This window comes from Hemiscyllium ocellatum, chromosome 39 (genome assembly GCF_020745735.1).
Source record: "Hemiscyllium ocellatum isolate sHemOce1 chromosome 39, sHemOce1.pat.X.cur, whole genome shotgun sequence".
Classification (NCBI taxonomy): domain Eukaryota; kingdom Metazoa; phylum Chordata; class Chondrichthyes; order Orectolobiformes; family Hemiscylliidae; genus Hemiscyllium; species Hemiscyllium ocellatum.
The window spans coordinates 39692236-39703547 of NC_083439.1; the positions used below are offsets into that span (position 1 = coordinate 39692236).

An 11312-nucleotide genomic window follows, 5' to 3' on the forward strand; every position below is an offset into this window, starting at 1 on the left:
GCCCAACAAATCCACACCGACCCTCCGAAGAGTAACCCATCCAGACCCATTTCCCTCTGATTAATGCACCTATCACTATGGGCAATTTAGCATAGCCAATTCACCTGACCTGCACATCTTTGGTTTGTGGGAGGAAACTGGAGCACCCGGAGGAAACCCACACAGACATTGGGAGAATGTGCAAACTCCACACAGACAGTCGCCTGAGGCTGGAATCAAATCTGGGTCCCTGGTGCTGTGAGGCAACAGTGCTACCCCCAATTGTTAAACTGTCTCCCAAATTGTCTCAAATTGTTAAATTCATTATTGAGTCCTGAAGGCTGTAGGGTACCAGGCTGGAAGATGCGCGGTGTTGTTCCTTCAGCTTTTTACATTGAAATTTGCTCTAGCACGACAGTGGGCCAGAAACAGAAATGTTGGCATGGGAAATTATGCTATGTTGAAGGGTGACCAGGTGGAGTTGTAGGATAAATCGGGGGCTGCAATCAGGGGAGGGGTGGAAGAGTTGGGCAGACGTCTGAGAAATGTAGAGATGGGGGGAGAGTCAGGAGGTCTGCTGGGGCTGCGAGGGCAAAAAATTGGGCTGACAGCTGAGAAAGGGAGGGGGGGGTCAGATGTGCAAGTGACAGTGAGCAAGGAGAATCAGGCAGGCCACTGGGGGTTAAAGAGGCATAATGCAGTAGAGGCAAACCACGTTGGGTCCCCGGGGAGGGGTAGCAAGTGACAGGTGGGCTATGACTGTTCATGGTGAGGTGGGGGGAGAATCGGGTGGGACCTTGGGGGCAAAGAGGGGAACAAACAGATGTGCTGCCAGTCAGAGGTAGGATTTGGAGTGTTTGGAACTGTGCTCATCGAGGCAAGTGAAGGATATTCTATCAGGCTCCTAACTTGTGCCTTGTCAATAGATGACAGACGTTTGGCAGTCAGGAGGTGAATTACTCATTGGAGCATTCCTAGCCTCTGACCTGCTCTTGTAATTACAGTATTTATATGGCGGCTGCAACTCAGTTTTAGATGACAGTTATCTAAGCCCACATCCCTGCAATTTTCATGGTAAATCAATATCGCTATACCCCTCAATAGAGGGGAGTGTGAAACCTGTACATAGTTCTAAATACCGTATAAAGTATTCTTGAACTCTCTCTTTCTGTAATCAGTTGTCGCATGGCTTTTTAAATTGCACACCTGCTTTTAAGAATTAACATTTATGTTCCTTTATATCACTCTGCTCCATTGAAAAGTTACCCTTTAAGATGTACATCTTACTGCTTTCCACTAACTGTGTTTGAATATTGTTCGCTATTTAACTGCATCTGCCACATGACTGATCATATACATTCCTCCTTACCACAGCAGCTCACGAGTAACCATGCCAACAGGGCAAGAGAATTAGTTATGGAATAGAATTCTCTGACTAATATTCTTTGCAGTATCTGCCTAGTGTTCCCATAGCCAAGGGAAAAACAATGCTCAAGCATTAACTGGCAGAGAAATTTTTGGGAGAGTATTACAGTCGAGGGAAGGGTTATTTGACCCATTGAGTGTTTACCAGTTCCCTGATCCATCGATGTCGTAGCATACGTTCCTGCACTTACATTCATTGGTCAGCACTGAAAGGTTAAAATGCTGACATTTGGCACCATTTTACTGCATTGAGATGTTCCTGTCCAATCTAGTATTAGGAAGTAATAATCTATCCCTTCTGTGGGCCATTAATGTTGTGGACCAATCCTTCTCCAGGATTTGATACTGGCAATGGTGAGTGCAAATGTTTGTATAGCTGCAAGTGCTGACCCATGATGCTGAGCTCTACTAATCATTGTGATAAATTATCCCATGCTTCATCTACCGTCTGAGAAAAGATGTTTTTACTAACTGTTCTGCTTATTCCCTTGATGAAACCTTGACTCTGACTCTCCAACAAGTCTTCCCCTGTTCCACAATTTCCAGTGGAAACAGCAAATTGAGCTCTTAGCTGCTTGCATGTGGCTTTGCTGAATGAATGAACGAACTTCATTATCACATGCACTCAAATGAGTGCAGTGAAAAGTTTGTGGTGTTGCTGCTTATGTGCCATCTTAGGTTCAAGATATCTAGGTACAGATATAGAACATTGTATACAGGCCCTTTGGCCCTCTATGTTACGCAGCCCAGTGAAACAATCTGAAGCCCATCTAACCCCTCTATTCCATTCTCATCCATGTGCCTATCGAATGACCATTTAAATGCCCATAAAGTTGGCGGGTCTACAACAGTTGCAAACAGTGTGTTCCATACCCCTACTACTCTCTGCCTCTGACATTTGTTCTATGTCTATCACCCTTCAATTTAAAGCAATGTCCCCTTGTGCTAGTCATCGCCATCTGAGGAAAAAGGCTCTCAGTGTCCACCCTATCTAACCCTCTGATTTGTCTCAATTAAATCACCTCTCAACCTTCTCTCTGATGAAAGCAGCCTCAAGTCTCTCAGCCTTTCCTCATAAGACCTTCCCTCCATTCCAGGCAACATCCTAGTAAATCTCCTCTAAGCCCTTTCCAAAGTTTCCAGCTTTCCAAATACTTAAGTAGTTGGTAAAAACTTGAAAGAATAATAAATAAAAGTCCAGCATAAGAATAAAATCTTTCAAATGAAAAAAGGATACTCAAATTATAGTCCATTTCACCTAAATCCATGCCAACACCTAGCATCCAATCTAGGTGGATCTGATCCACCAGGGCCTCCCCTCCCCGTGATGGTCTCTGATCCGCCAGGGCCTCCCCTCGCTGTGACGGCCTCTGATCCGCCAGGGCCTCCCCTCCCCGTGACGGCCTCTGATCCGCCAGGGCCTCCCCTCCCCGTGACGGCCTCTGATCCGCCAGGGCCCCATCTCCCCGTGATGGCTTCCAGACCAGGAACCACTTCCCCCGATGGCTCCCAGACCAGGAACCACCTCCACATTCCCCTCCAAGTAAGCTTAAAAAGTAAAAAGTTTTAAGAAAAAACTTAAGAGAAAAACCCACCATGTTGGCCAGAAAAAGAAGAAAGAAAAAATAAAAAGAATGGCAGAGCAGAGGAGCTCTAGCTAGAGCGTGCTACTCTGCTGCCATTTTGACCATATTAGTCCAAATATGTTGGACTTATTTTTTTTAAAAAGTTTTTCAGGACCAGTAAATGCAATTGAAAATTTCAGCCGTTCATTGTTGCATCAAAATAAACATTGTATGTTCTATGGAAACAAGAAGGAGCTGTGACGTTGTTAGAAGAGAGCATCTGTAGCTAAATTATGGGAATCTACAGGACAAGTAGAGTTTGCGATAGTTGGAGATTTCAATTATCCTAGATAGACTGCGAAAAGGTAGTGTGTGGAACCAGGAAGGAGAAAAGAGAAATTTTGGTACACGTTGCCAGAGAACTTCCTGGAGCAGGACATTTGCAATCCTACCAGGGAGGGAGCTACACTGGATCTGGTCTGAGGAAACCAGGCAAGCCAAGTGGAAAACATCAGATGGGGAATCTTTTTGGAAACAGTGATCATAACATAATAAGAATCAATATGAAGTTAGAAAAGAATGAAATTCTGTTGAAGATTAAGATCCCAGACTGGAAAATGGCAGATCTCAGGTGTCTGAAAGTTAAATTTGAGTAAGTTGATTGCAAACTTATTTTGGTGGATGAAAAATGGGAGAATTTCAAAAGAGAGAAATGAATCAAGCAAGAGCCAGATATATATCCATGAGAAATAAATATGGGGTATCCAAAGCTAGAGTACTCAGATGGCGAAGGATATTGATGAGGAAAGAATAAAGAAAAACGAGGTATGTGATGCATACGGAAGATCAAATTTCGAATGCAGGAGAGAGGCTAAGGCTGGAATAAGGAAGGCTAAGAGAAGCATTAGGAAAGAATGGCAAGCTGCGCTGAAACAAATGTAAAATGTTCTTCAGTCAAATCAGTGTAAAAGAAGGATAAAGAACGAACAAGGTAAGCTGCTGACTGAAGGAAAGTGTGGGCCAGAGGCACGAACTAAATATTTTATAGAACATAGAAGGATACAGCGCAGTACAGGCCCTTCGGCCCTCGATGTTGCGCCGACCGAATCCTACCTAACCTACACTAGCCCAATAACTTCCAAATGCCTATCCAATGCCCGCTTAAATGACCATAAAGAAGGAGAGTTCACCACTGCTACTGGCAGGGCATTCCATGAACTCACAACCCGCTGTGTAGAGAATCTACCCCTAACATCTGTCCTATACCTACCACCCCTTAATTTAAAGCTGTGTCCCCTAGTAACACCTGACTCCATTAGCGGTAAAAGGTTCTCAGTGTCGACCCTATCTAAACCCCTAATCATCTTATACACCTCTATCAAATCTCCCCTAAACCTTCTTATCTCCAATGAGAACAGCCCCAAGTGCCTCAGCCTTTCCTCATAAGATTTTCCTACCATTCCAGGCAACATCCTGGTAAACCTCCTCTGCACTCGTTCCAATGCCTCCACATCCTTCCTATAGTATGGCGACCAAAACTGCACACAATACTCCAGATGAGGCCGCACCAGAGTCTTATACAGTTGCAACATGACCTCAGGACTCCGGAACTCAATTCCTCTACCAATAAAGCCCAGTACACCATATGCCTTCCTCACAGCACTATTTACCTGGGTGGCAACTTTCAGAGATCTGTGTACATGGACACCAAGATCCCTCTGCTCATCCACACTACCAAGTAGCCTACCATTAGCCCATTAATCCATCTTCTTGTTACTCCTACCAAAGTGAATGACTTCACACTTAGCTACATTGAATTCCATTTGCCACATTTCTGCCCAGCTCTGCAACTTATCTATATCCCGCTGTAACCTACCACTTCCTTCCTCACTATCCACAACTCCACCGACTTTTGTGTCATCCGCAAACTTGCTTACCCAGCTTTCAAGCCCTTCCTCTAGATCATTTATAAAGATAACAAAAAGCAATGGTCCCAAAACAGATCCTTGTGGTACACCGCTAGTAACTGCACTCCAAGATGAACATAGTCCATCAACTACTACCCTCTGTCTCCTTCCAGCCAGCCAATTCCTAATCCAAACCTCTAATGTATCCTCAATGCCATACCTCCGTAGTTTTAGCATTAGCCTACCATGGGGAACCTTATCGAACGCCTTACTAAAATCCATATACACAACATCTACTGCTTTACCCTCGTCCACTTCCTTAGTCACCTTCTCAAAGAACTCAATAAGGTTTGTGAGGCACGACCTGCCCTTCACAAAACCATGCTGGCTATCCTTGATCACGTTATTCCTATCCAGATGTTCATAAATCTGATCCCTTACCATTCTCTCTAAGACTTTGCCCACCACTGAAGTCAGACTCACTGGCCTATAGTTACTAGGGCTATCCCTACTCCCTTTCTTGAACAAGGGGACCACATTCGCTATCCTCCAGTCCTCTGGTACTATTCCCGTTGACAATGACGACATAAAAATCCAGGCCAATGGCTCTGCTATTTCCTCCCTAGCTTCCCATAGGATCCTAGGGTAAATGCCATCAGGCCCAGGAGACTTATCTATTTTCATCCTTTCCAATATTCCCAGAACCTCTTCCCTGCATATTTCCAGGCCATCCATTCTAATCATTTGTGACTCCATATTCACATCAGCAACAGTGTCCTGTTCCTGAGTGAATACTGATGAAAAGTATTGATTTAGTGTCTCTCCAATCTCCTCCGCCTCCACACACAACTTCCCACTACTATCCTTGACTGGACCGATACCTACCCTAATCATCCTTTTATTCCTGACATACCTATAGAAAGCCTTTGGGTTTTCCCTAATCCTACCAGCTAAAGACTTTTCATGTCCCCTTCTCGCTTCTCTTAGCTCTCTCTTTAGATCCTTCCTGGCTACCTTATAACTCTCTATCGCCCCAACTGAACCTTCACGCCTCATCTTTACATATGCCGCCTTCTTCCCTTTCACAAGGGATTCCAATTCCTTACTAAACCACGGCTGCCTCACAAGGCCCTTTACACCATGCCTGACTGGTACATACTTATCGAGGACACGTAGTAGCTGCTCCTTGAACAATCCCCACATCTCATTAGTGTTCTTCTCTTGAAGCCTGTTTTTCCAATCCACACATCCTAAGTCATGCCTCACTGCATCATAATTTCCCTGCCCCCAGCTATAACTCTTCCCCTGCGGCGCACACTTATCCCTCTCCATGCAACTCCATGCTCTTTGTCTTTACCAAATTAGAAGATGGTAACAATGACTTAGTTGAAAATGTGGGTGTTGAGTAACTAAGCAGTATAGTGATGGATAAAGAAATGGCGCAAAAGGCTGGCAGCACTCCAGCTAGAGACGTCATCAGGCCAAACAAGCTGCATCCTATATTGCGAGAAATAAAAGAGCAAATAACAAACCCATTGACATATTTCCAGGACTCTTCGAAAACAGTTGTTGTCCAGGGGTTCTGGAGGATTGCAAGCGTGATACTGTTGTTTGAGAAAGGGACTAATGATTACCCAGCTTGATATCAGCAATGGGGAAACTAATGGAGGCCATAATACGAGATAAAGTAAATATATGCTTAGAGAAAAATAATTTATTACCAGAAAGTCAGCATCACTTTGTCACAGGCAGATCATGTCTGACAAATTTGTTTCTTTGATAATGTGATAAGGATATTCCTAAGGATATTGTATCTGTGGACTTGCAGGATGCATTTGATACAGTGTGACATGGCAAGTAGGTCAGCAACATGGATTAGAAGTTGCCGAAAAGATAGGAAACAGAGGGTTGGTATAAGTAGGTATTTCTCAGATTGGACATAAGTTGGAAAGTAGTATTCCCCTGGAATCGATGTTGGAACTGTTGCCTTTTCTGATTCATATAAACAGTTTGAAGGTAGATTATAGAGGGCAAAATCTTTAAATTTATAGATGATATTCGTTAGGGAGAATAATGAATTGTGAGATTAATGTTGAGTGACTTCAGAGAGTTGGCCAAATAGGCAAACACCGAGCAGATGAGTTACAATGCAGAGAAATGTGAGGCAATCCGTTTTGTAGGGGAACCTAGAGACAATGCAGATGCAATGGTACAACATTGAGGGAGCGCAGAGGCAGCAGGACCTCAGGGTTCAAGTGCACAATGCTCTGAAAGTGGCCGGCAATTTGAAACAATTGTTAAGTAGGCTTATAGGATCTTGGATTTATAAACAGAGACATAGAGTATAAAACCACGGAGGTGATGCTACACCTTTACAAATCATTGCTCAGATCATATTGTGTTCAGTTCTGGACATCTGGGGCAGCATAGTGACTCAGTGATTACCACTGTTCCCACACAGTGCCAGGGACCTGCATTGAATTCCAGCTTCAGACCACTATCTGTGTGGAGTTTGCACATTCTCCTGTGCGTGGGTAACTTCCGGGTGCTCCAGTTTCCTTCCGCAGTCCAAAGATGTGCAGGTTGGATGGATTGATCATGCTAAATTGCCCTTGGTGTCCAGCGATGTGCAAGCTTGGTGGATTAGCCGTGGGAAATGCAGGGTTACAGATTTTGGGTACAGTGTTGGGTCTGGGTGGGATGCTCTTCAGCAGCATGGTGTAGACTTAGTAGGCTGAATGAACTCCTTCCACATGGTAGGGATTCTATGATTTACGAAAGGATGTTAAAGTTCTGGTGAGATTGCAAAGGAGACTTACTAAAATAATTCCAGAATGAGGGATTTTAGATACAAGGAAAAGCTAGAGAAATTGGGCTTATTCTCCTTGGAGCAGAGACCTTAATGTGGTGTTCAAAATAGTGAACAGCTTTGACCATCAAAAACAGATATTGTTTCCACTGGTTGATATGTCAGTAACGAGGGATCATATTCTCAAGATTGGCAATAAATACGCAAGGAATGAGATGAGGTGAAATGTCTTTACTCAGAGTTGTTAGATTTGCAGTGTTTTGCCTGGGAGAGTGGTAGAGGCAGATTCTACAGGAGATTTCTAAAGACATCAGGATATATATTTAAAAGTTGAATTTATAGACATAAGACTGGAAAATGGGACTGGCTGGAAAATGGAACTGGCTGGGTAGCTCTTTCAGGAATCGGTATGGACATGATGGGTCTAATGGCCTCCTCTGTTTTGTAAGATTCTATGATTCTATTTTGGTTTCACTAGTGGGGAACAGGGAGTACTCTTAGTCCTATCTCCTCCTGTGTTTCTGAAAACCAGTGTCAAAATTCATCAGTATAATCAATGTCTACGCTAATGTACAAATGTAACACTGCCCCAACAGAAAAGTATCCCGCCAAGGCAGACAGTAACATGCAGTGAAACACTAACAGAGCAACATGCCTTCAATGTTTTATTTTCAGTTTCACCAGTTGAATTCCCACAGTTCCTTGGTGAGTGTTTAGAGGTTCTGCACCTGGACAACAACTTTCTTGATTCAGTCCCTCAGTCAGTGTGCTGGCTGCGATCCCTCTCTGAGCTGTACCTTTCAAAGTAAGTCAGCTACTTGTTTATAATTAACTCAAAAGTATGGGATTACTGTAGACTCCTGTAGTGATGGCAGCATGCTTCATTCAATTCAAAGCTGTGGCCAGATTGTTAAAAGTTTATTTTCTAGGAAAATATTACCATCTAATTAATGGATGTCTGTCTCTGCCAGACTTCTCTCAGTGGAGTTTATTCCACAGAGAGCAGAAATGTCCATGTTTTAGTTCACAAGTTGTTTTGGACAGGTAAACTCTGTCTATCCCTCGGTTAAGAAGGACAAAAATAAATAAAATACTTTTATTTTAAATGCTACCTTAAATTAGAATAAACTGGAGTTTATCAGACAAACTGACTCCAAAATCAATTGGTTGTTCGCAGTGGATTAGTGTTGATTCTGTCTGCCTGTACAACTTAATACTTTTTCTGTTTCATCAGCAACCCTGGAATCCGGGAGCTCCCCGCTGAGCTGGGCCAGCTGGCTAATCTCTGGCAGCTGGACATCGATCAATTAAGTGTCTCAAATGTGCCCACAGAGATCAGAAATGAAGGTAAATTGAGCTTTTCTTCGTTATTGCAATGTTTCTTCAACTACCAGTGATTTAACATTATGTCAAGGCACAGGAGTGTTTGCAAGTTAGGCAATGGGGCAGATTAGAATTTAGGTTAGAGAAAAGCCCATTTAGTTCTGAAGCTGTTCTATCATTCAATGAGCCTATGGCTGATCTATTCATAGAGTTTTAATAGTATATGCACTGGGATATCCAATGCACTCTCGACGTCCACCATTTTCTAAATTCATCATTTCTATCCTTTTCACTCTCCTGCGCTCAGAGGTGATGACCTCACATTTGCCTGTGTTGAAATCCATTGTCACAGTTTTATTTATTAATATAATTGATTATCAACCCGTTGTATTTTTAAACTTCCATCTGTCCTCACCAGCCTCTGCTCCCTCACCGGACTCTCCCCACTAGTCCGTGCCTCCTCACCAGAGCCCCCCATCCCATCCATGACCTCCTCAGCAGAGCCATCATTTCAGTTCCACTGCACTGACAGCACTGACTCTAACCCCTCACCAGAGACCCCTCTCTGGATCCAGCCTCAAACAATTCTGATAATTCTAATGTTATTCTGAAAATTATGGAATTGACAAAATGCAGTTTGTCAATGGAGGATTAACTGTTGCCCGGAAAATATTTTGAGGTTATAACGGTTTGATTTGCAGAATCACTTAACTTAAAATATAAATGAAGCTTCGCAATGAATATTGAGTTTCATAACAGGCAGATAGAAGAGGGATTTGAACTAAATTATAAGAATAGTGCTGCATTACAATTTGGTAAGTGGCTTGTTGTTTGTAACCATTTAACAGGCCCTAGTTCAATACTGACCTATCTGAGAGCACAGCTGCGAAAAGCTGAGCCTTGCAAACTACTGAAAATGGTCATTGTTGGGCCTCCACGTCAAGGAAAATCCACTCTGTTGGAGACCCTACAGTCAGGAAAATCCACTCAAAGCATGTCCAAGGAAAGTAGCGTCCAAACTACCAGCTGGGAACTTCTACGACCTGCCAATCTCAAGACAAAGGTACTGAGAGTTTTGCTTGATTCTAACATGAAATGCAGTTCCAATATAGCATTGTTAAAGTGTAATGCTATGTGGGTTCAGAGAATCTGAAGTCTCTTATTTTCTTTGTGTTGCTATAAGTATCAAAGACTAGGAAGCCCAATAATCATCTTCTCTCTACTCCTGATCTGTTCTGAGAATCCAGAAACACTTCCAGTTATACTAAATCCAATGGAGAATGTAGTTCATTGACATGTTCCTAACTGGGACTGAAGGAGAATGCTTACTCACATCATCTTCTTATTATAAAAGCAAGCTCTGTGAAAATCTAAAATAAAACAGAAAATGCTGGAAATGGTTGGCAAGTCTGGCATATCTGTGCAGTGAGAAACAGAAAGGTGACATACCTGAAAGACCTGCTGAGTTTTGTTTGTTCTCATTTCAATTTTTAAAAAGCTGATTGGGAGGATCGGTGTGGACTCAATGGGCTGAATGACCTGCTTCCACACTTTAAGGATTCTGTGGTCTATGATTTAAGAGTGAGAGAAGGAAAGGTGTGGGGGTACATAGAACATAGAACATAGAACGATACAGCGCAGTACAGGCCCTTCGGCCCTCGATGTTGCGCCGACCGAATCCTACCTAACCTATACTAGCCCAATAACTTCCAAATGCCTATCCAATGCCCGCTTAAATGACCATAAAGAAGGAGAGTTCACCACTGATACGGGCAGGGCATTCCATGAACTCACAACCCGCTGTGTGAAGAATCTACCCCTAACATCTGTCCTATACCTACCACCCCTTAATTTAAAGCTATGTCCCCTAGTAACACCTGACTCCATTAGCGGTAAAAGGTTCTTAGTATCTACCCTATCTAAACCCCTAATCATCTTATACACTTCTATCAGATCTCCCCTAAACCTTCTCTTCTCCAATGAGAACAGCCCCAAGTGCCTCAGCCTTTCCTCATAAGATTTTCCTACCATTCCAGGCAACATCCTGGTAAACCTCCTCTGCACTCGTTCTAAAGCTTCCACATCCTTCCTATAGTATGGCGACCAAAACTGCACACAATACTCCAGATGAGGCCTCACCAGAGTCTTATACAACTGCAACATGACCTCAGGACTCCGGAACTCAATTCCTCTGCCAATAAAGCCCAGTACACCATATGCCTTCCTCACAGCACTATTTACCTGGGTGGCAACTTTCAGAGATCTGTGTACATAGACACCAAGATCCCTCTGCACATCCACACT

At 43.2% G+C, this 11312-nt stretch overlaps 1 protein-coding gene across 2 annotated transcripts in view; it reads left to right on the top strand.

The window, feature by feature from the left end:
- The window catches only part of lrrk1 (leucine-rich repeat kinase 1), a 242398-nt gene that overhangs the window by 114416 nt on the left and 116670 nt on the right, over nt 1-11312 (top strand). For both annotated transcript variants that reach the window (XM_060853361.1, XM_060853362.1), the window contains 3 exons: nt 8361-8490; nt 8920-9032; nt 9857-10071. In XM_060853361.1, coding sequence (XP_060709344.1) covers nt 8361-8490; nt 8920-9032; nt 9857-10071 — 458 coding nt within the window. The remainder of the gene's footprint in view (nt 1-8360; nt 8491-8919; nt 9033-9856; nt 10072-11312) is intronic.